This window comes from Primulina eburnea, chromosome 9, assembly GCF_022965805.1.
Source record: "Primulina eburnea isolate SZY01 chromosome 9, ASM2296580v1, whole genome shotgun sequence".
NCBI classification, from domain to species: domain Eukaryota; kingdom Viridiplantae; phylum Streptophyta; class Magnoliopsida; order Lamiales; family Gesneriaceae; genus Primulina; species Primulina eburnea.
In genome coordinates this window covers 34,865,093-34,890,188 of record NC_133109.1, presented here as the reverse complement: position 1 = coordinate 34,890,188, position 25,096 = coordinate 34,865,093, and the positions used below count along the sequence as shown (strand labels likewise).

The following is a 25,096-nucleotide window of genomic DNA, read 5'->3' as shown; positions in this document are numbered from 1 at the left end:
TTGTTTTATTGTCTATTCTGTTGCCCTTGTTTTCTTCTTTGTACCTTGTTTTCTTGTCTTCATACTTTTTCATTAGCCAGCAAATATGAGCATCCTCCTGAAGAACAGTTATTGGAAGCTGTTCTAATTTTTAAGAGGCATAAGATACAAATTATCGATAATTAATCGCTGCCTAATCACCATTAACATAATTAAGTGCATCTTATTTAAATCTAGCCAGTAGATACTAATTTCTGAGTATCAAATTTGATGGCAAATTATTTACCATTTTGGGTCAATTAAAGTAATAAATATCATAGCATTCATGTCCTTGGATGCAAGGCGAAGTGTAAAACTTGTCAGCAATTTATGGACTTTGTGTTATGTTAGTGATAATTTCTGTGTTTTGTGTAGCTATGACCTGGAATTTACAGTTGCCGATAACCTTGTTGCAGTTAGCTCTGGAGCCTTGCTTCATCAGGTTCGATAGATTTGCTCATAGTATGCATTGTTGGCAACAATAACCACCTTCACTTGTTAGGTATTCAATACGTGGAAAATATGTATCAACTATAAAACATGAAATCTGTAGGTTACTATGGCAAGGAAAAATCTAGGCAATGTACTTAGTATGGATTTCTGGTTTCTGAAGTATCTTCGAATTTGATGCTCTCATTGTTGGTCTTGGGAAAAGAAATATTATAGAAGATGGTTTATCACCTCTTTATTGACATTTTACACAAAGACAGTTGTTGCCTTTTTGTGATAGAATGTTTTCCTTGGCATGCAAATTAGAGAAATGATGGTAGTAAGAGTAGTAAGAGATAGTATATTGCCAGTGAGTGCAGAAAAAAGAAGAAAAAAATTAAATTATTTTTGATGATGTAACCATTATGTATTACTTTAGGTCTGTAGATCTGTGCTTTCAATCAGTTTGTTATCTAGTTATATACCATTGTATTTGATTACTAGAAAGTAACTGACAACGGGATGTATTTGTAGCATTCTTTACTTAGAATTATTCTTCCATCATCCATTCGCACTCTTGTTTTAAAACATGCTTTTGTACTATGATTAGTCTATAATTTATCGCCTGTCAGTAGTTTCTGTGTATATTTTCTTTTGCTTTGTTAGATTTTGGAAATGCTTTCCCCCTCTTTCTGGCAGGTTTTGACAAAGGATGATCCACCTCGGAAGACGTATGTTTATAGAGTAGATGTTCCTGTTGCTGCTCAGTGGATTTCTCTGGCTGTTGCTCCATTTGAAGTTCTCCATGATTCACATTGTAATTTGCTATCGTACATTTGTCTTCCAGCTGATGTGTCAAAGCTACGGAACACAGTTGCATTTTTCTACAATGCTTTCAGGTATTTCTGAATGTTGATCTTTCTGTCTTGACCTCCCCGCTAACTTGAATATGACCACCAGTCTTCAAAAGTCTTGTCTTTTGGTGAGAACTAGACTTACTTTGATCAAGACAAATATAGTGTCTTTGTTACTTGGAATTCAACTCGTCAACGTTAGCACCATAAATATTGTTTTGTTTACTTCTCAACAGCCACTACGAGGATTACCTATCGGCATCATTTCCATTTGGTTCATACACACAAGTGTTCATTGCTCCTGAGATGGCAGTATCCTCATGCAGCTTAGGAGCTTCTATAAGTGTCTTCAGTTCTCATGTGCTGTTTGATGATAAGCTCATTGACCAGGTATGCTTATGAGAAAAGTCGATGTATGAGTGGTACATTGTGCAGCTTATATCTCTTTTTATGCCGTGGTATTTCTCCTGAAAATGAGCTCTCATCCAATTCCTTTCTTGCTTTGTTTGCACATCTTATTTCTTGTATGAAAGGAAGGATAAGAAGATGAGTATGATCTTTGTCTGAGTCAAAGCCGTATGAATGAGAGATATTAGATAATATTTACAAAACGCCATATCCTTGAATTCATTGTCTGGTTGGAATTTGGATTGAGTAGCCGCTAGGTTTGTCTTTCTTTTTTGAAAGGCTTTAAAATAGGAACCTACCTCCTAAGCAACATAGTGAATTATAATTCCTTTCATGAACTCTCATTTTTCTCACCAGCAATATCCTTTTTGGAGCGCCACTGTCAACTCCAACGATTTGAGGTTCATAACTGTGTATGGTATGGGTACACATTAATATTACCAAGTTCTGCGTAGGAGGATAGTTCCATCGAGATCAGGATCATTTGAATTATGGAACGTATTAATTACATCTAGCACCTCCCGAGCATTGTTCTTCTTGACGTTGTGTGATCGGGACTGTAGTTTATGTTGTATCAAACCCAATCCTTGTATTTGTTTGATGCTACATTCAGTTCTGCAATTTAGAAGGCTGCTGGTATTCTCAAAGAAGAAATTCAGAGGATAGTTTCCATGTGAACTGATAAGTACGATTCATACGAACAAATTTATTGAAATTCACTTTCATTTCCAAATTGCGGTAATCTTGACCAGAAATCCAAGAAATATTATTGCTTCCTTCTTTTATTAGCATGACATCACATGCAGTCAATCCACCGATGATAAAATTTCATGCATGATGCCAAATATGGTAGCTAAGACCCTTTTAATCCAAACCTGCCATTTTGGACACTTCTCTCTCTCGCTCTCTCTCTCTCTCTCTCTCTCTCCTTTAATGATGGGTTCAATTTTTCTGAACAGACATTGGAGACGAGGATTAGCCTAGCAGATTCCCTTGCCAGACAGTGGTTTGGAGTATTTATCACTCCTGAAGCTTCAACTGATGGTAGCGTCCTCCTTTTATACTTTTGCACCTGTAAAAGTGTAAAAATCTCATTTTGGTCTGTTTACTATATGGCGCCAAATCAGAGTGGTTGTTGGATGGGCTTGCCGGGTTTCTAACTGATTCTTTTATCAAGAGGTTTCTGGGGAATAACGAAGCACGCTATCGGCGGTACAAGGTTTGCAGTGCTTTGGAATTACATTCTGTAGTGTCTGCCTATTTCTGCTATAACAGTAATATAACTTCTGTTAAGTTAATTATTTTGTAGATAAAGTCATAAACATGTCATGGTAAAATGAGTAATTTACCATCCTGGAAGAGACAAATTGCCAACCCTCCTAAACTAGCTTGTTTCCATCCACTTAGATGTAGCACATGCTCATTATATTAACGAGTTTAGCAACCTCCCACGACTTCACTGCATCATGTCTCTATTTGATGAATAATCAGAATTATTTTAAAACTATTTAAAAGAATTTTTGTGCTAAAATATGAACTATTACTCTGTCTGTTTTTCTTAATTCTCAGTCCATTTTTAAGTAGTCATACTTTACTCTATTTCAGAAAATTTCAAATTACAACCTAAAAGTGTCATTACTTGAACCTGCATATATTTGTATGAAAGTTCCAACTTTCTTTGCCAACAAAGAAGTTGAAATAATTTAAAAAATTTATTGGAATACATAGTTTTGACGTATTCAACTGACTGAAAATATATTACGAATATACGTGAAAAACTTTCAAATTTGTGAGCCCTAGAGAGAGAATTTTTTGAAAATGCTCTCTCCCTTGTGCACCCCGCTTTCTCGTTCGTCACCAATATTCCATCTTAATCCTTAGTCATTCTCCTTCGTCGATCGGTATTAGCGCTGGTCGGTACCGGAGCACGGCTGCCGGTTCAGCGCCGAGATGATTCCGAGCTATTCCAGGAATCGGCGGCATGATTTCTATGATCCAAAGATACGTATTTTTGAAGAAACGGTAAAGATTGAGTTTAAAACTTTCTCCCTGAGATTGGGTAATGTGGGTCGGTCGATTTGGTGGTCAGAGCGCACAAGGAAAACCAGCTACATGCTGGACTTCGAGTGTGATGAGGCGCGATGGATTAGTCAAAGATTCAGGGAGTACACTGATTCGTATCAGTCAGGCTCGGACTTTCGCAGGTTTAGAGGCAAGAATGCGGTTATCACGACACAGGTTTTTGATAATAAACGTGGAAGATTTATAGAGCTATCCAAGTACAATATTCATGGAAGAAGACAGTCTACGATTGTTCCTAGTGGTTTTAATTTAGAGGGGTGGATAAAAATTACAAATGCACTGGACAAGTTGATGGCAGGGAATTTCTACAAGGGGAATCCGAGTTTTAATCGTGTTCCAGGTGCAGAAAAATTGAAGCCGAAGCTTCATCAGCAACAGATGAATTTTCAGGGGAGGAATGTTAACTTGGAAACGACTAGAGTGCCGGAAGATTGCGATAAGGTGAGAACGAAGAAGAACTGGAATGAGGCAATCATAGTAACCAGAGATAGAGTTAATTCTTCTTGGGAATTAATCGAAAGAGTGCTTGGGAAAGAAACACAAAGGAAAATTGAGCTACTTCCTTTTCAAGCAAATAAAGCACTATGGTGGTCTTCCAATGCGGCTGAGTTCTCCTATTTCGTCAATTTGAAAAGAGGATTTTTTGATTACGGAGTGACCTTGGAATTCGAAGGCTGGTCTGAAGATGTTAACATGCAGGACCCGATGGAAAGATGCTGTAATAGCTGGATTTGGATTAGTGGGGTGCCTTGGGATCTATGGTCTCCTGCTACGTTCCAACTGATTGGTGAGCAATGCGGGGGATTGTTGACTATCAGCGTTGACACTCTACATCTCAGGGTTCTCGGGGCAGCGAAGATAAAGGTGAAAGGTACTCAAGGAGGCTTTATTCATACTAAGATGAATATACCAATGGAAGGGAGGAACATAGGAATCAGTATTAGGGTGGAATCCTTTGACATCAATGGTTATGAGAAATACGAAAGGCAGACATACGCTCAAGTCTTAGTGAATGGGAAAAAAATGATGGCGGGATGGGGAAATAATAACATTTACAGGAATCTTCTTGCACAGGAGGTATTAAACAGCAAGCAGCCTAAAGGAAAAGCTATATTAGATGCAAAACAAGGACAAGAAAAATTCTTTAGGACAAGAAAAATTCACGGAAGACATAAAGGTCAGAGATGAATCAGCAGGTTCAGGACAGAAGCTGGAAGTTACAAGTGGGTTCCATATATCAAAGGAAAAGACAAAAATTCCAGATAAAGCTCCATCTACAATGCAACATTCACAAGGGGGAAAAGTGACCACTATTTTGAGCAATATCGATCCAAAAGCTGCAACAAAATTCAGAGCAGGTTCTATTGAATCCATGAATAAGCAGCAGGAGGGTGGCCACGGTTCTTCGATCGATAATGAGAGGTTTAGCACTAAGATGAATAGATTTTGGAAAACGTACTGCAGAAGAGGAAAGATGGGTGATAAGGAGATGCAAGAGTCAATTGTGTCGGTGGGGAAGCCAGTGATGGATATAAATATCGGGGGAGACCATCGGCCGAACTTGGATGATCATTTGGAAGATTTACAGGGAAATGAGACTGATGTCCCAGAAGATGAAATGAAGGAAGCGGAAATTTATTACTCCGAATCAGAGAGTAACAGCTCACTCTACTATGAAGAATCTGTTGAAGCTGAAGAAGCTGAACCAGTAGACTTGGCGGGGTTTTTCTCATCGGAGGAAGGTAACAACTCAAAGCCTAATACACCAGAAAAATCGATGCCTAATGTGGGACAGGTACTTCATCGTATTCAAAATTCTAATCTATCTCATTCCTCTTCATTTCAATCTGTTCTTCCTTCTTCATTTCCAGTTTTGGGTATTTCTAGTGGTTTTTTAGGAGGGGGGCTAGGCCGGGTTGATGGTAAGCCTGATTACGAGAGAGATGTACTACCAATGGCTGTGGTGGGGGAGGAAAATTGTGAAGGAAGGGTGGATACAGGAACTGAGTGTGATGAGCAGAGGATTAAAAGGGATAGCAGGCATTCTGTTAATTCTGAGGATGAGGAAAAAAGAATTCTTTGTGACTCAAACGACGATACAGGAAGTCAGTCGAGGGGTTTTAGCGTTAATTTATGAAGCTATTCTCGTGGAATATCAGAGGAGGTGGGGCAGTGAGAAGAAGACAGTTGGTCAAGACAGTTATTAGGCATGAAAAACCGGACATTGTGGTTCTTCTGGAAACAAAGCGTGAAATAATCGATAGGAAATTCGTTGCAAGCGTGTGGAAATCTAGATTTGTTGAATGGGTGTGTTTGCCATCGGTTGGAAGTTCAGGAGGCATTCTTGTGTTGTGGGATCCTCGCGAGATTATCGTCCTTAATAATTTGATTGGGGAGTTCTCTGTCTCAATTGAAATCAAACAAAATGAAGGGGTTACGTGGTGGTTTTCAGCAATTTATGGCCCAGTTACACCGACGCTTCGAGAGAACTTTTGGGATGAACTAGCGGGATTGAAAACGCTTTGTGGAAATAATTGGTGTTTAGGGGGTGATTTCAATGTGGTGAGGAATGTAGGGGAGAAATTGAATAGCCAATCAGTAACTACTAGTATGTCATGTTTCAATGCGTTGGTGGAAGAGTTGGAGCTCCATGATCCACCGTTAATCAATGGGAAGTTCACTTGGTCTAATTTCAGAGCGGTGCCAATTTGTTGTCGTCTGGATAGATTCTTTTTCTCAGGAGGTTGGAGTGATTTATTCTCTACGGTTAGACAAACAATGTTACCGAGAATCACATCGGATCACTGTCCTGTTTTACTGGATGATACCAAGCTGAAATGGGGACCTTCACCCTTTAGATTTGAAAATGCTTGGTTATCACATCGTCAATTTAAAGATCAAGTCAGAATGTGGTGGACGGATGGGGTATGCCAGGGGTGGGAAGGGTATAAATTCATGCAAAAATTGAAACATACAAAAAAAAAATATCGGTTTGGAATAAAGAAGTGTTTGGAGACGTGGGGGTCAAGTTCAATGAGTTGACCAACAAGATAGATCGGTTGGATGGGATTGAGACACGAGGTAGTTGGTCAGAAGATTTGAACCAGGAGAGGAAGGATTTGAGGTGTGAGTTGGAAACTGTAGCCTTTAAACAATTTCAGATCAGTAGCCAAAAAGCGAAAATTAAGTGGCTAAAGCAGGGGGATCAAAATTCGAAATTCTTCCACTCATTGCTCAATCACAGAAGGAGTAGATCTTTGATAGAGAAAGTGGAATTGGATGACGGAAGGGTGGTCACAGATGCAAAACAAATCGAACAGGAAATCTTAGGGTTCTATGGGTATTTGTTTAGGGAATCGGATAGTGATGGATTTAGTGTTGAGGAGGTGGAAAGGGGTCTAGATGGTTTGGAGTGGTCCCCTTTACATCAAGTTGAGGCTGAGGAGCTGGAAAAATCTTTCGATGAGGACGAGATCAAACGAGCAGTTTTTCACAGTGATGGTTCAAAAGCACCGGGGCCGGATGGTTTTACGATGGCATTCTTTCAAAGTAACTGGGATACGGTGCGAGTGGATTTGTTGAAAGTTTTTGCGGAATTCTACAAAGATGGAATTGTTAATGGGATTACTAATGAGACTTACTTATGTCTTATTCCAAAGAAAAATGATGCGAGGAAGATAAATGATTTTAGACCGATAAGTTTGATTACGAGCTTGTATAAAATATTGGCAAAGGTACTAACGAACAGAATGAAAGGAATTTTGGGGAAAACGATCGCGGAAAATCAAAGTGCCTTTATTAAAGGAAGACATATATTGGATTGTTGCCTAATAGCTAATGAAATTGTGGAAGAATATCGTCGGAAAAAAAAGAAAGGTATGGTGCTGAAAATAGACTTGGAAAAGGCGTATGACAATGTCGATTGGAGGTTTCTGGATCTTGTTCTTCGAAGGAAAGGATTTGGGGAGAGATGGAGACGATGGATGAGGGGATGTGTGTCAAATGTATCTTTCTCAATCTTTATTAATGGGAAACCGTGTGGGAAAATCAAAGGGGGAAGAGGATTAAGACAAGGGGATCCGCTATCACCGTTTTTATTTAATCTAGTGGTTGATGGATTGGGGAGGATGGTGGACAAGGCAAGGAAGGAGAATTTAATTGAGGGATTCGAAGTTGGTAAGGAGAAGGTTGGTATATCGCATCTTCAATTTGCAGATGATACGTTGTTCTTCGGTAATTCAAAAAATGATTTGTTGGCTTTGGTAGAGATTATCAAACGATTTGGAAAATATTCTGGGTTGAAGATTAATTTAGGGAAAAGTGTGGTTTTGGGATTGAATTGTTCGGAAGAAGAAGTAGATGATTTGGCCTTGTCTAGTGGATGCAAAAAGGAGAATTGGCCTATCAAGTACTTAGGGTTGCCATTGGGGGGCAATCCAACCAACCTGGTCTTTTGGGAACCGGTTCTCACCAAGATGTCCAAGAAATTGGCTACTTGGAAAAAAGCTTTCTTATCCAGGGGTGGTCGGCTTATTTTGATTAAGAGCGTGCTTTGTGCGATGCCTTCTTATTTCATGTCATTGTTTAAAGTTCCGAAGAAGGTGGCTGCATTGATGGAGAAATTGATGAGGGATTTTTTGTGGGATGGTGGTGACGGCGAGAAACATTGTCATGTCGTCGGATGGAAGCAAGTGTGCAAACCTAAGGACAAAGGCGGATTAGGTTTGGGAGATATTTGCCTAAGAAATAAGGCCTTACTTGGGAAATGGTGGTGGAGAGGATCGATGGATAGTGGAAATTTGTGGAAGGCAATTATCAAGAGCATATACGGGACTCAGGATAATGGGTGGGATTTGGGGTTGGCGGTCAAAGTGACTTACAGAAGCCCTTGGAAGTGCATCTCTCGGTCTTATCAGTCTTTTCATCAACTAGTTAGGCTAGTGCCTAGGCAGGGGAATAATATTCGCTTTTGGGAGGATGTTTGGGAGGGTGAGATTTCTTTCAAATTTAGATTCCCTTCTCTGTTTCGCATTTCAGTTGATACCAATAAGCTAATCAATCGATTCTTCCAGGTTGTTAGCGTTGGGAATTCTTCGTCAATAGTTTGGGATGTTAGATTTAGAAGAGATCTTAGTGAGAGGGAGTTCGAGGAATTTACTGAGTTGATGACTGTGTTACAGTGTGTTAGATTGCAGATGGGGGTAGAGGATTACAGAGTATGGTTGGGTGATTCCTCGGGGTTGTTTTCTGTCAGTTCCTTTTACAACTCGTTTTTTACTCACTCTAATTTCCATTCCTCTTGTATTTCTAATAATATCTGGAAAGTACAAGTCCCACAGAAGGTTAAGATGTTCTCGTGGATCGTGGCATTGGGTAAACTTCCTACGTGCGACTCGGTGCAGAAGAGGTGGAAGGAATGTGTATTGAAGCCGCAATGGTGTTGCTTATGCCGAAGTGATGAAGAGGACCAGGACCATTTACTCTTGCATTGTCCATTTTCTACTGTCATTTGGTCGAAAGTCTTAAAAGAGTTGGGCTTGCAATGGGTGGCTCCGAGACACGCTACGGACTTGTTCTACTCGGGTTCGGGGAGTCAAAACCAAAAAAAAACCAGCGACTTCTGGCACCTTATTATACATTTCATATTTTGGTCCTTGTGGTTGGAAAGGAACAAAAGAATCTTCGAGGATGTTGAGGATTCCGTCGAGCAAGTATGGGAAAAAATAAAGATAAGGATTGCAGCGTGGGCTTCAAATTTGGAACAATATTCTCACCTAAGGGTTTCGGATTTAGTGAGAGACTGGAAATTCATTCTCGTTTGATATTGTATTGAGTTTTTATTGTTCTTGGGATAAAGAATTCATTGCTTAAGATGATTAGTTGCTAGGCTTTCTTATCGTTATTGTAATTTGGCGGTGGATTACTTATCCAAGCCTTTGTTGTAACTTTGTTTTAATATAATATATTAATGTTTCCTATCAAAAAAATAAAAAAGAAAATATATTACGAGAAGAGAAAGGAGCAGCAGAAGAACATATATGGTGTTAGAAATAAATGGTGGGTCTTTCATAGAAAATTTATTTCAGATATAGAGGTGAAATGAAGGGGACTTTTTACAGTTACCTGCAATAGAAAATGCCGGGGAATGTCCCCAGCATTTTTGAGCTTCTTTTCACCTTATTTTAAATTTTTGTGTGTATTTGTTGTAACACAAACCAGTCTTACAGAAGTATCAAATTCTGGATGGTGTGCAGGAACGATTGATCTTAGTGAAAAAAAGAATTGAAAGTTACTTTGGGTGGATTCTGTTTTTCATGTATGAGGAACTTGGTTGATTCAACTGTTCCTCATGCTTTTACTTTTGTTTCAGGCTAATTGTGCTGTTTGCCAAGCAGATGATGGTGGGGCAACTGCCTTGAACTCCACTCTTGCAACTAAAGATTTGTATGGAACCCAATCTATTGGTTTTTATGGAAAAATAAGATCATGGAAATCTGTAAGCCGTAATTTTCATGGTAAAACTGATATAGATTTCTAGCTTCTTGTTTCTATCTGACACTAACGTTATGTAACAGGTGGCAGTCCTCCAGATGTTGGAAAAACAGATGGGTCCTGAGTCCTTTCGTAAAGTAAGAACCAGCAAGTTAAACTTCAATTTTATGGGAAAGTACCAAATTTAATGCTTTATGAGTCGTAAGTAATGTAATATTTCTGCAGTATAACTTTCTTTTTCTTTCAATTTTGGGTTCAATCTTGTTTTTGGGCCTCATGATTCTAGCATTTGTTGCTGATGTAGATGCCATGGACTTGTTATTTGAGTTATAGGCCTTGCGTCAGAGGGACATCTTAGCCTTAAGACCGTTATACTTTTAGCTGTTTAGCACATGTATTTTTGAGAGATGTATTGGACATCTAACTTAATTGTTTGCTGGTTTATAGAACATTTCCACATATTTCTTTTTGGAAACCCCCTTTTCCGTTTAAACCCATTTTCTAAAATGTGGGTAACATCATGCTTTTCACTCTTTATAACTTATATTTTTTATTGATATCTATCTTGTTAGCAAGACCGACGAGCATTATGTTATTCACCTGTTATATCTGGACTATTATGTGACTTTTAGTTGATGATAGTTAAACTTCAATTACAGATTCTACAAAACATTGTTTCACGGGCTCGAGATGGATATCGATCTTTTAGAACTCTCAGTACCAAAGAGGTAACTTTATGAGCTTTTTTACCCGATGTACCTCTGGTGGTACTTTGTATTTTTTGCATCATAATTGTTTCATCCGAGATAGAAAATTTTGGTCATAGCCAAGTATGTGTCGGTGTTTAAATTTCCATTTTGGACATGTAATTGGTAGCTTCAACCGTTGCTAGTGCGATTTGATTTTTATCTTAAGAAATGATAAACAAATGGACTTATTTCGTACTTGATTATAATCTTATTATTGGTAATTTTTTTTTTTTTTTGGTAAGAAACTACTTTATTGATAATAATAAGTTAAGATTACAATAAGGAGTGGACAAGCCATCCACAAAAAAAGTGCTAGTAAATATAGAAGGACTAGCTTGTGACTAGTTAACAATCAACATGATATGAATCGCCAATCCCTAACTATATCCGACATAATCAGATGTTTAAATGCTTGTGTCGCCACTGTCCATCTTGCCACTCTGATCTTAATTGATTCCCACAGATTGTCCGAACTCTCTTCTATGTCATTGAATAGTCTGTTGTTGCGTTCCAGCCATATCGACCAAAATAAGCAATGAATAATGGTTAGCCAGAAATGATTTAGATCTTTTCCTTTAAGTTAGCCATGTTCCATAAGAAACATATCTCCTGATTTTAGAGGAAAAGTCCATTCGAATCCCAAGTGCTGCATGATCTTTATCCAAATATATATATATATATATATAAAGACAAAAAATTTTTAACTCGTCCGACCAGTTCTTGACTGGTAAAATAGTTTTTAAGAGTTGTCTGAACCGGTTCCTGAAACGGCCGGTCCGGTTCTGAAAACACTAAAGCAAATAAAAAAGAAGTTTTATAACAGCTCATTTTCTTCTCTCTCCCTCTCTCACACGCGCGCCCACACACACACATTTTCTTTGGCCAGTTGAACTCGTCAAGAACTGGTTAGTGCTGGTTTTAGACGTTCTTTTTTTTTTTATATAAGAAACTTGATGATATTATAAAGAAGAAATAGGTTTTCAATTACATGAAGCGGACTAGTGGTCCACTAACAACGAAGATAAAACACGAAATTAGCAATACACATAAGTCCAGTCTCTTAAAAGATCAAGTATGGATAAACTCTGAAACTCCGAATTATTTGCAATCCAGTTTTAGATGTTTGTATGGAGAATGAATAATCACCGCTACTTGCCTAGCGATATATCCCTTCCTTTTGTTTAGTGGACATCATTTGTCTGTTTAATAGTTATTCCATTGATTCACCCATCCATTTCATAAATTAATGCTTCCTGAAATTATCATTGAATTTATATGAATTTAACTTTGTTGATGAAACATACTTCGAAATTTCTTTGGCTTTACCTGGCAGTTTCGGCACTTCGCTAATAAAATTGGAAACCTCGAGCGCCCGTTTCTTAAGGAGTTTTTTCCTCGCTGGGTTGGATCTTGTGGTTGTCCGGTGCTAAAGTATGATTCTTGCTGGATATTTTTTTTTGTTTGTTCTGAGCTGTTGGCTGTTCTCTCTGATGTCTTTTATCTTTACCATTGGCTGCATTTAGAATGGGATTTTCGTACAACAAAAGAAAAAATATGGTTGAATTAGCTGCACTGCGAGGATGTACGTCCAGGCCAGATTCATGGAAAGATGTCGATAATTTCGACCCTGATTCTGAAAATCGAGAAGGTGGCATTGGGTGGCCTGGCATGATGAGTATACGGGTTCATGAGCTTGATGGAATGTATGACCATCCAATATTACCAATGACTGGTGAACCATGGCAACTGCTGGAAATTCAGTGTCATTCAAAACTTGCTGCAAAGCGCTTTCAGAAAACCAAAAAGGGATTGAAGGCTGATGGTTCTGATGATAATGGTGATGCTGTGGCCACCTCAGATGTGCGGTTAAAGTACGTGAGTTAAATTAGCATGCTTGTGTGGCTGCTCTTTGAATTGTGAAGCGTGTCCAGAAAATTAGAACTTAAAGACAGGCTTGATAGCATCTTCTCATATTGTTTGTGTGAACTTGCAGTTCCGATTCTCCCTTGTTGTGGCTTAAAGCGGATCCAGAAATGGAGTATCTTGCTGAAGTTCATTTTAACCAACCTGTGCAAATGTGGGTGAGTATGCTATTCCATAGCACTTACATTACTGTTATTTGTTGTAAGTAGATGAGTTTCTTATGGCGAATGTTACATAAGAAACTAGTGAAGAAATTATGTTAAAATGGTTAATTTTAGTTTTACTTATTAATCTAGTTAACAGAATTTTGTTTGGTGTGCGCATATACTTGTTTAAATTTCACTATAAGTTTTGTCGCCTCAAGTATTTGTAGAGTTTTGAAGAAATTATGTTAAAATGGTTAATTTTAGTTTTACTTATTAATCTAGTTAACAGAATTTTGTTTGGTGTGCGCATATACTTGTTTAAATTTCACTATAATTTTTGTCGCCTCGAGTATTTGTAGAGTTCTGCATTTGGTTATTTAATTCACTTAGAAAGTAATTGTTTTGAAATAATAAAATAGTATTTACCAAGAATTATAATCAATTTAATCATGAATTATTTAAATGATAAAGATATATCATATTGGACTATTATTTGAATGAGATTACTTAGTGGGAAAAGCACAAGCTATTATCATAACATTTCTTTGTAATTGAGTTAATTTATGAATTCCTATGCCAACTTTCAGGAATAAACAAAAATTATTATCGTGTGCTCTTAGAAAGGTTGCTTCAAATGTCTGGCATGATAAGAATTGTTAATTATTTTAATTTTTTGTAGTTGATGTTTTAAATTGATGTTTTAAACAATGTCAGAATTTATTTGAGAACACAACATTTTGTAGTTGTTTTCTTTGTCACACAGCTGATTGTCATGATTCTAACATGAATTGTAAGGATTTTGTTTCCATTTTATCTATGTTTAGAATTTTGTTTGCAATGATGCAATAGTAACATAAATAAATAATGAGTGATTTCCGTCATAATAAATGTATATGCATGTTTTTGTTAAGATATGAGAACTCGTAGCAGACTGAAGAATGTTCCATGGTAATTTGGGGCGCAAGGCGCACTAAAACGCTAGGGTTCCTTGGGGCTTGATGTGCAAGGCGAAACACGCGCTTTATCGAACTAAAACGCATTTGACATAAATTTAAAAATCGACATATATTGATTTATATACTAAGGAATAAAACTTCAATAATGGTTTACAAGTGGCTGATTGAAATCAGTAGAAAGTAAGAAATCAAATCTATTTTTTTGCACATAGTATTTCTGATTTTTTGTTGCTGTGTAACGGTATAATTAGAGTCTGAAATTCGAGGGAGACTGGGAGAGATAATATAGTCTACATACCAATAAATGCACGCAAGGTTTTCCAGTTATAAAATAGTTATGAGCTTTAGTAATTGGGCTTCAAATTGTTTGGGATTGGCTTTGTCAACTGTACCACGCCTTATACATTCATAAGGCACACTTTTCTGCGCCTCACACAGGCATTGCGCCTGGGCTAAGGTGCGCGCTTGTCTTAAGCCATGCGCCTGGCTCCGCCTATCGCCTAGGCAATCAGGCACTCATTTTTAACAACTATGGAATATTCCATCCAAATGTGATCTGGCCGGAGAACTTGTTTTGGAAAAAGGTTTTGTATCACTCTCTCATTTTTAATCTCTGACTTCTGTGGTTTCCCTTTAATTTTTATTTTGGGACAAAGTTTTATTTCTTTGGATTTTTATGGAAATCCGTGTTTTCCCTAGTTTTATTTTTTTTGTTCCTATTTTGTCTTTGTGCACTAAAATAATATTACACATTTACACTCTTTGGATAATGAAAATGAGTTACTGGAATAAAAAGAAAACTAGGTCAATGAAAAATTAATTCGAACTTATTTTCAACAATCACCAAGGCCAAACAAGTTTCCAAACAGTAATTTCTATCTATAACAAAATGCAGATAAACAGGTACTCACAATTGAGTTCTGTTGAATTGTCTTCAACTTCCGTGATTAAACTGTTGCATTTGCTTTTACCTTTTCTTTTGAAGATAAATCAGCTGGAGAAGGACAAGGACGTTACTGCTCAAGCACAAGCCATAGCAGTGCTAGAAACGCTGCCACAGCTACCATTTTCTGTTGTTAATGCTCTAAGTAACTTTCTGAGTGACTCAAAGGTTTTTTTTTAAACTTTGTGCTCATATAAAATATTTTTTCTTGCACAATTGTGGTTTGCTACTATGCATTTCTTTTTCTAGTCACTTGAATTCGTGATTTCACTTTTGTCATTCAGGGTTTCTGGAGAGTCCGCATACAGGCGGCATATGCATTGGCCAATACATCATCTGAGGTATACTTCATTCTTTTGTTTTTATTTTGTCGTAGATAAATGTATTAATCGTGTGAATGTGCTTGGTGTATGAGTTTTGATTCTGACCCAATCGGTGTATTGATAAGCGAAACAGATTGCATGTAAGGGTGTCGAACCCTTCCTTTGGGACAAACTTTGAAACAGCAAAACATGCCGCCCAAATAAAAAGGAAAACAAAAACTCCTCCTTTGACAAATATCATCCAAGCAGCCTACTCGTGTATTGGGTCTTTGACCTTGTTATATAGACTGCACTAACCATTATTAATGATGCCAAACTAGATGGTTGCAGAGTGTTTTCTACATCCTGGAGGGGAGGGAGAGGGAGAGAGGGAATAAAGGGCACGAAAATCCTTTTTATACTATATGTCCAGCAACAAAGTAGACTGAATGGATTTTTGAGTGCGAAGTATTCACCTGATCTTGTTCAAATGGTAAATTGATGTCATGCTAAGAAGTTTAATGGATTCTTCTAGAGGAGCCAGTCAATCTCCTTGGCGATAGTGGCCTGGTGTTCCAACCAAGAATTTTTTCCTAGCTTGGTTCAGTAGATCCTGATATAAGGCGATCGATCAATGTACTAAATAAGGAGAGAGATTGATCATGAAAACAGGTCAACAAGCTAATAGTTCTTAATATTCCTAGGGGAGCTTATCCACAAAGTAAAGTGACAGTTCATTACATTGATGCATACCCCTTGGAGAAAATTATGAATCACTCCATGCATATGACAAGCTGGAAAATCCTTGGGGATGGATGGATGTTGGGAGAACAGATCATCCAGGACCTTAAAATAAATCAGCTGATATAAAAACAGGGGCATGGAAGATGGGATCTCCACATCTAATACCTCTAGCATGTTCGAAGAAACCTTTGGGCTCAACATTGATTGAACAATCAAGCTTCTCCGCATTTGTTGAGTCAAGCTTATCTGTTTTCTTGAATGTGAACGATAGATGAGCTCATGAGCAAGAGGTTTCCTATCATTATAGATAACGGCTGCAACGCCACTGTTTCTTTTTGTCTTATTTATGTTTTTAGTAATCCATTTGAGACGCTTATTTGTAATTATGTCCATGTCACCATCTTGTTCTTCTTGGCCCCGTAATCAATTAATGACTTGTCTCTGTTTGATTATGTTGTGTGGCTTAACTTCTATCTAATCAGGACACGGATTGGGCTGGCTTACTTCATTTGATCAACTTTTATAAAAGTCGGAGATTCGACCCCAACATCGGCCTTCCCAGGTAGATTCTCTGTTCAATCTCATATAGATCGTAAGTATGGAGTCGTTAAGTCACTTTATTGATCAATATGCACTTCTCAATTGTTAGGCCAAATGACTTTCATGATTTCCAGGAGTATTTTGTACTTGAGGTAATGCTGTGAGGTAGGATTTAAATGTTTTTAGTTGGCATATACATGTATTTGTCTAATTAATTTCCTCTGGCAGTCACTGCTGCTGTTGTGTTTCCCTTCTTGCAATGTGTTTCATCATCCTCCCTTATTCTCTTGGTAAAGATTATAAAAGGTTGTCATTTGGTGGCCTGGAGCATGTAAGAAAATAAATCGCAACCGATACTCCTCACCTCTTGAATAAGTGCTTTGACCATAAGGAAATGAAGATTTTAGAAATCATTTACCTAAAAATTTTGCTTTGACGCATCTATCAATGTGATGTATGAATTGATGTTTCCATGTTTCTTTTGGTTGGTCCATGTGCTAAATTTGTGTTGATCTGTGCCAACCTCTTGTTAGGTGATAATCATCTTGTGGGTGACAAGGGAATACCTTGTATATAATGTATTATTCTACTTGAAATTCTTGCTAGCTTTGTTGTCTCCGCATGAGAGCAAACATAATGCCATTTGATCTTGAATTATTGTTGTGCTTGTATTATTTATTACCTTTATCTAGATCAAGGTGAAAGGGGTTGTTTTGCTTTTAAGGACAGTAGGTCTGACCTTTGTTTCTGTTTGTTATTTGAGCTTCCAACCTCCAAAACCGAGGCTTCATGATCAACTGATCTTAAATTGTACTTCTTACTCTATTTGTATGCGAGGTTCTAAAATTCTCTAGGCGCTGGCCTGGCGCCGCAAGGTGGATTCCACTGTATCAACATAATAAGATGAATTTGGTGTGTGTGGGCAAGCCAACAAAGCGTATTTTTTGTTGGACTTTGGTTTATGACCTATAAAAAAATTATTTTTCATTTTTTTTTAATCAAAAGCCTCTTTTTTTTAAAAAAACTAATTTTTCTGCTGACTAGCACTTTTTTGTTGCGGTAGGCCGGTGCCTAGCACCTAGGCTGCCGAATTTTAGAACCCTGTTTATATGTCAGTATGTGTTTGGGTTACTGGAAATCTGAAAGAAAATTAAACTTGTTTTGATTAGAAAGTGCTTGGGTTATTAACATAAGTTCTTCCGCTCCAATTTCCCTTTTCCAATTTTTCTGATGAAATTTTGGTTTCACTTGGCAATATAAAAAAATTGAGATTTTCTTGTGGGTGAACAGAAAGGATTATAATTAAATTTTAAAAATAAAAAAAATACTAATTGGAATTTTCCTCGAGTTTCATACACGTTAGAGGGTTTGTCAGGGTCAGGCCATTTACAAATGAGATCAAAAATTTGCTTAGACAAAATGTCTCTCTCAGCTGGATTTTGGTTCCATTTCAGGCTATACCACATGCCATAGCCATGGTCAGATCTTCAGATAAGAAAAGTCCGAGAGAATCTGTTGAGTTTATTTTGCAACTTTTGAAGGTATCTATTCGTTCAGAGCATATCCATGGAATTTTGAGCAATTTGATCACGCATTGGATATGTTTCACCATGCTTACTGTGCTGATCTGCTGCTGTTATTTTTGAATTATGAACAAGTCCCAAGTATAACCGGTCGAGTGTACAATTTTTTGCCTTGTAGAATATGTGTATTTTGAAAATACGTTGAGAATTAGGTGTGGCTATCCTTTTAGGTTTCACAGTGTTCATGTAGCTATATTGCAAATCAGAAGGAAATTTATCTCATTATGTACATGTAAATGCTTTTTTTATGAAATTGTAAATATATTTTACAAATTGTTTGGATTTTCTTGTAATAATTTTTCTGACTGGGATTGGTTTAATTAATTATTTTTGGATCATTATATAATTTTGCTCAGCAGTCTTTATTCATGTTTTAGTGGAATGTTATCATTTTAGCGAGACTTCATGCATATAGTTATCTAGTTCTTCATAATTGCTTGTTTAGAGGGTAAAGTTGATTCTCTTGTTATTTTATTAATCAATCTGATTGCTCACAGTACAATGATAACAATGGGAACACATACTCCGATGTTTTCTGGCTTGCTGCATTGGTTCAGTCGGTTGGTGAACTTGAATTTGGACAGCAGGTACACGATCTTGTTCTTAAATGTCTTTTGCTACCAATCTTCCTTCGTTTCACCTTTCTATTTCTTTTCACAATGAATCTGGTTATGTTTTATAGATGTTTTTAGTTTTGCATTGATTGTAGCTCTAGGATCTTTCTTCTACATAATGCACAGATGCATATCACATTCTTGTTGTATTTTGGTTTCTGGCTGCACATTACTTGAATATCATGCTTTGATGCTCCTCGCTTTGTCAAAGCATTACCGGTTTTGCAACATCAGATTGATCTTTTATCTGAAACACCCAGATAAGATGAATATGATCATCAACGAATGTAATAAACCAACAATTTCTGCAAAAGGTTGGTATCTGCGTAGGGCACTAGACATCACTTTGAATTAAAATATAAGGTTGTGATTTTTTACACGTGTGACAGAAAGACAACATGGTGATGCTTAGCGAAACTATAAAATTCACTGAGAAATAGAAGGATTTTTATTTAGAAACAACTTTAGAAGCATGTTCTTTAAATAATGAAATTTGGATGCCTGAAGTGATGATGTCATAGAAAATATCACAATGATCAGAAACAAAGCCGAAGCAAGCCGTCGTTTTTCGTCTACCAAAGTCTGTTCCGAGATGCAAGAGTTACGGACCACATCTGCATTGCATCTGCAATCAACTTCCTGGAGGTCAACTCCTGAAATTGATTACGAGAAGAAAGAAAGTGAAGTTAACAATTATCATCCCTGCTGATTTTTCTAATAAACTTGATCATAAAACTATAATGGAACATGATAGACATCTTTGAGAACGAGTGAACAGGAAATAGGAACAATTTTTTTCCCTGCAATCGAGGCAAAGGATCCATTCAGAATTTTAACTTTTTGATTGCCCACACAAGATGATGGTCCAGTCAGGCATGGATACTATTGGTAGAAGAATTCTCAATGACACGAGAGGCGCCACTGGTAGTGGATGAAGAACGTTCCATGGCGGCTTTATATTCCATTCTCGAACCCTAGTAGAATGGAAGGGATAAACCAACTTTTATTAATTCTTACTTCTCTACATAAAAGATGTTGCAAAAGAAATAGCCTTCCTGTTCTCTATGTCTGAATTGGTGTGTTTTGTGCCAGAATGAGGTGGAGTCTCAGGATCATCTACTTATTCATTGTTCCTTCACAAGTTGTCTTTCGTTTAGAGCTTTGGAGGAGATGAGCTTGGTTTGGGTAGCACCAAGATCTTCGCACGAGCTATTTGCGTCAGATCTTGGACATGATCTTGGTAGAAGGGTTGTGATATTTTGGATAGTAATAGATCATTGTATTTGTTGGTAACTATCGTAGGAGCTGAATAGACGGATTTTTGACTACTTAGTAGAGTCGATTGATTCAATTGAAGAGTGTTGGGACAAGATTACGATTTGGGTATCTAGCTGGATTGGGAAGCTGGTAGAATTTAAATGAGAAATTGATGTTATATGTGGTGTTGATTTATGCAGGCGTGTTGTCTGTTTTAGTTTCTTTCTATGTGGATCGCTTGCCCGCCATCCATAATTATTGCTTCCAGTGAATGAATATAAAATAATTTCCTATATAAAAAAAACTTCTCTACATTGAAGATAGGAAATAGGAAAGTGAATACAATCTCTGTCATCCCAGGAGCCTTTTTTTTCTTTTGCTGAGACTGCCCTTCCCAACTTGTAATTCCTGCTCTTCCTTTCAGTATAGCCTGCTCAAAGAAAGTTTCCTCTCTGATTAACACATCATGAAGATTTGTTCATACGAAGAGATTAAGAACACCTTTGCATCTTTATCAATGCTAGAGACTTGTAGCTTCACTTATATTTGGTTCCAATTTCCATTTTCTGTTACTGTTTTAAGCATCAATAGTATCCTTTGGATGCAGCAGCAATTGATTGGGTAGGCCAGCCTGCGGCGAAAACAAAAGCTTTAGAGAAAACAATTTACCAATAATTTCAATATACTCGGAAAATTTCCATAATTCTTTTCTTGGAGGTTCTAACATGGAGCTCTGCATAGGATGCTCCTATCTATTGCTAGATTTGGGTGGAAATGTTTATTTGCTGAAAGTCATTATATGGTCATTGGAAATGCTCATCTTAATTTTAATCACTGGATCTAATAGTCAAGGTAGAGTAGAATTCTTTGTTAAGAGTGGTGTCTAGCAAAGCTAGGGAAAGATTGTTTAATAAAAATCTTCTTGTTGAGTTCTACATCTTGTATAAATTGTTACTTTCGGTTCTTGGGATTCATATAATTTTTCTGATTCTCGTTGTATGGGTCAGTCGAACGTTTATTTGATTCTGTTGCTTCACTCAATTTATGCAGTGGAACGTTTATTTGGTTTTGTAGCTTAATTTTCTGCTGTTTGTTGATCCTGTCACAGAGCATTATTTACTTGCCCTCCCTGCTGAAGCGACTTGATCGTCTTTTGCAATTTGACAGGTACCAGTAATTGAATTTTGGCTTAAAAAATATGCATGTGTATGTATAATTTTTTGTATGGAATGTTGAATAATAGGTTGATGCCCAGTCACAATGGAATTTTGACAATTAATTGCATCCGATCTCTCACTCGAATTGCAGTAAAGCTATCAGAGTTCATACCTCTTGTAAGTTTCCACATACTTTGTTGGTGTTTCTATGAGCTTTTGATGTCTGACATGGTATTTGATGGGATATCTAGGATCATGTTATTGAATTCATTAAGCCTTATTGGGCATCAAAGACGTGGCAAATTCAAGTTGATGCTAAGAGATCGCTTCTTGAACTTGAGTTTCAATGTCATGGAATCGATTCAGCGTTGACACTGTTCATCAAATACGTAAATGATGAGATGTCCCTACGAGGTTTATTTTTCTCACACTACTCTCTCCTCTAGACCTTCAAGGTGCCTTTTCATTTTATTTCATTTTCACCCTCTTCCAGAAGAATTTAGTAAGATTTCTCTCGTTTTGTAGTTTTCAACAATCTACATCTCCCATTATTTGGTTAGTTTTATCTGACTTGCTATGTTATGCATTCTAAATCAGTTTGCACGCTTCTTCATTAGGGCAAATGAAATTAGCTGTTTGTGCTTTGCGACTGTGCCAAATGACTGGTCAATCTGATTGTGACAAGGATGTTAAGAGTGAGACACTTGTGGCCTTCCTACGGTTGCTTGAGAGCCCATTGGCTTTTAACAATATTATACTTCGCCACTACATCTTTTGCATTTTGCAAGTTCTTGCCGGAAGGTGCTCACATTTTCATTTCCTTGATGCCTATGGTTTAAAGTAATATAAGCTATGCACTAACTTATTGAACAATGGGTTTGACACTTGGTTATTTCTTCAGTTTTTTCTGTGACTTGATGGGGTAGTCTATTACATCAAATTTGTCAAGTATTTGAAGCAGCTGCTAAATTTTGGTGAAGTTGATAAATGGTTTAGGATTAGCTTCTGTCGTATCAGTACATTTTTCTTATGTTTCAAATACCGCATGTTGACATGATTGTGTTAAATGTGCTTTTACCTTGTTCCGTTGCTGCCAAAGATGAGGGTGTCAGCTACGTAAATTGCACAACGCTCTTGGGTGTCAGTAGCTAGTAGTTTGTAGAGATGTTTAATGGATTTAGAAACCCCCAAGAATATTTATTTAAGAATATTTTATGTATAAACGCCATATGTAGATGATGGAAAAAATAGATGCAGCTTTTATTGTTTACCTCTCATTAACGATGACAGATAACTAACATCAGTTTAATCAATTGAAGTTGAATTGCCAAAACCTAAATCGTTTAATTGATCAAAATGAACTCTCTCGGTATCTGTTATGGAAAGTATAACGTTTGACTATTAGCTAAAAGCTTTTCCACCAGGTTATTTAGGATATAGGACACTTGGATCTGTGGATCTCTTTGTTTATTTAATAGTTGGAAAAGTGGTTTCAGCCAGCAGGTCTCTGTGCTGAAAAATTGTTTCTAAGATGGACATCTCTCAAAACGATTGTTGTCTGGCTATGTGATTGAATGTGAACTCAGATTTTGTGCTTCAGCTTTGTCGTATGTTAACTTGATGAATTTTTTGGGGAATATAGCGTATATTTTTGTTCTAAATCTATATGACAATACAATTATGGATGCATGTTTTACGTGAACTAAAATCAATCTTCCCCGCACATTGGTAACCATCTTTTCTAACGTTGATGGTATGATTATAGCTATAGTAACAAAATGAACTTGGCATGTTAAAATCTCCCAGCAGACTAAGAAGTTTCCTTAAACATTAGTTTTTCTTTGATCTTGCTATCTAATTATTTATTCTGCCAATGGACACTGTATCCTCTAATGTTGATTTGTGGTGAAGAAGAAATCATTTGCAAGGTTTTTGAATATTTTTTGGTTGAAATTTCTCGCATATTTAGGGCTCCAACACTATATGGGGTGCCAAGAGACGAGACTCTAAGGATGGGACACACAAAGACTTCCAACGAACTTAAAAACATTTTTGCTGCTCTTATCAAGCAATCTATTCCTACAGAGCCTTCTTCTGGCCATCCACATGTTCCATCAGATTTGGAAGGTGGTGAGAGAGAAACAGATTCTGAAAATCACGAACCACCGAAGGCAGTAGTGGCTAGTCCTGGACCTGATAGATCAGTGACTTTGGGTGCTGAAATGATCACAAATGCTCCAGCCGATGAACAAAGGAATTTGGTGTTGTTTCTTCCTGAAGATGATCTGATAATGATACCTCAAGTGCAGGTGCCACCAGAAAGTCAAGAACCAATGGATCCAGTGACTAACTTTTTAGATGACAATTTCATTGATACAGAGGCTTCCATGAAAGCAGTCGCACCGTTGAACATTAATAAAGGTAAGGAACCAGCTTTGGACCCTGTACCAGATAGTTTGATCCCAGGAGAAGCTACCAAAGAAGTGGATACTGTTTCCAACAGTCACGAACCCAAGAAACCAAAGCTTATAATAAGGGTTAAACAATCTGCTGCATCCTGTCGAGCAGAGGATCCTTGTAACGCCAGAACCATAAAATCTCAAGATGGACATAATGACGCTGATCGTGGAGCAAGCAGCTCAGTGTCTGTTGATGCTCCTCCAAGAAATTTTGCAGAGACCATCAGCACTAGTAATCAAAACTTCGAGGATGCCAATTCTTGCCACGATGTTGGTTCTCGAGTAACTGCCAGTATAGACTGCGCCAAACCTACAATCGATGGTAAAGACCTTGTGAAGGAACTACAGTGTACTGCAGACTCAAGCACAGTAATTTTGCACCTTCAACCTGATGATAATCTACCTTCTAGCACTGGGAAAACCGACATAGATTTGCAGTCAGGTGAACATACATCTATTGCTCCTTTCAGTATCCGTAGAAATGACACCGATCAAAGTGCAGCTGGCACTAATTTGCATGTTTCTACTGAAGACAAGGGAAAGAAAAAGAACAAAAAGAGCAAGCGAAAAAGGGATGGCCGCCCCGATGATCCAGAGCACCTGCAACATAAACAGCAGAAGAAGGAAAAAAAGCGAAAAGAGAAGGAAAAGGCGAAACTCCTTGCTCTCAGGTCACAATTTACTCCTGTCGAATTATCTAGTCATGAAAAAAGGGTTGCTACAGTAAATTGGGAAGACAAACCAAATTTACCGGAATCGGAGGCGAAAGAACAATTGACCGAAAGCAGACAAGAAGCAGCTGATGATGGGGCCGGGGCTGCATCTTCTGCAGGAACAAAGTATATGGCTGTACAGTCAAAACCAGCTGAACCAAGTGAGGTGATTGTGTTTCCTAGCAGTGTAAACACTCCCCAAAGTACCGCATCCCGTAAAATAAAAATCAAGCTGAAGAATCGTTCGCTTGGCAAGCCTTGACACCATGAGAATGGCCATTTTTTTTCTCTGTACAACATTTGTCTTTCGATTTAGCATGAAATATATTATCCCAGTAATTTATTGTACTAACGCTATTTGACAGTAAAATATTTTAACATTATGACCTAAAGACTTAAATTTATAAATAGGATTTTACGAAAAATTTGATTTTAAACATATTATTTGATTGTATATTTTGTGCGTTGAATTTATAATACTAATTATTATAATATATTAATTTGAATATTCGATAAACTATTTAAAGAATAATGTGAGGGCATAATTTATAATTTATGAAGGCAAATTAATATGACTAATCTGTAACTCCCCAAAACTTTTAGGTGCTTAAATGAAAAAAATTAATTGGAAACTCCAATTTTTTTAGTATTATTTTCCCCAAAATATAGTAATAAATAATGCTAATAATTTAAAATACTAAAATATAAACAATAAAGCAATATAATC

The 25,096-nt window shown here is 37.2% G+C and overlaps 1 protein-coding gene across 2 annotated transcripts; it reads left to right on the top strand.

The window, feature by feature from the left end:
* Nucleotides 1-289: 289 nt before the first annotated feature.
* LOC140842064 (transcription initiation factor TFIID subunit 2) lies at nucleotides 290-24,781 on the top strand. Of its 2 annotated transcripts, XM_073209884.1 has the most exons (23): nucleotides 290-460; nucleotides 1,147-1,346; nucleotides 1,538-1,691; nucleotides 2,669-2,753; nucleotides 2,837-2,928; nucleotides 10,162-10,287; nucleotides 10,367-10,420; nucleotides 10,943-11,011; nucleotides 12,366-12,463; nucleotides 12,556-12,903; nucleotides 13,026-13,113; nucleotides 15,043-15,168; nucleotides 15,285-15,341; nucleotides 16,529-16,608; nucleotides 16,696-16,738; nucleotides 18,041-18,127; nucleotides 18,667-18,756; nucleotides 21,149-21,207; nucleotides 21,284-21,374; nucleotides 21,449-21,611; nucleotides 21,815-21,998; nucleotides 23,167-24,098; nucleotides 24,189-24,781. In XM_073209884.1, exons 1-23 carry the CDS (start codon nucleotides 305-307, stop codon nucleotides 24,629-24,631), a joined length of 3,825 nt encoding a protein of 1,274 aa, XP_073065985.1. In that variant the 5' UTR covers nucleotides 290-304; the 3' UTR covers nucleotides 24,632-24,781. The 2 variants fall into 2 exon arrangements, with proteins under 2 accessions (XP_073065985.1, XP_073065984.1); XM_073209883.1 differs by having other exon boundaries at nucleotides 23,167-24,780.
* Nucleotides 24,782-25,096: the final 315 nt, after the last annotated feature.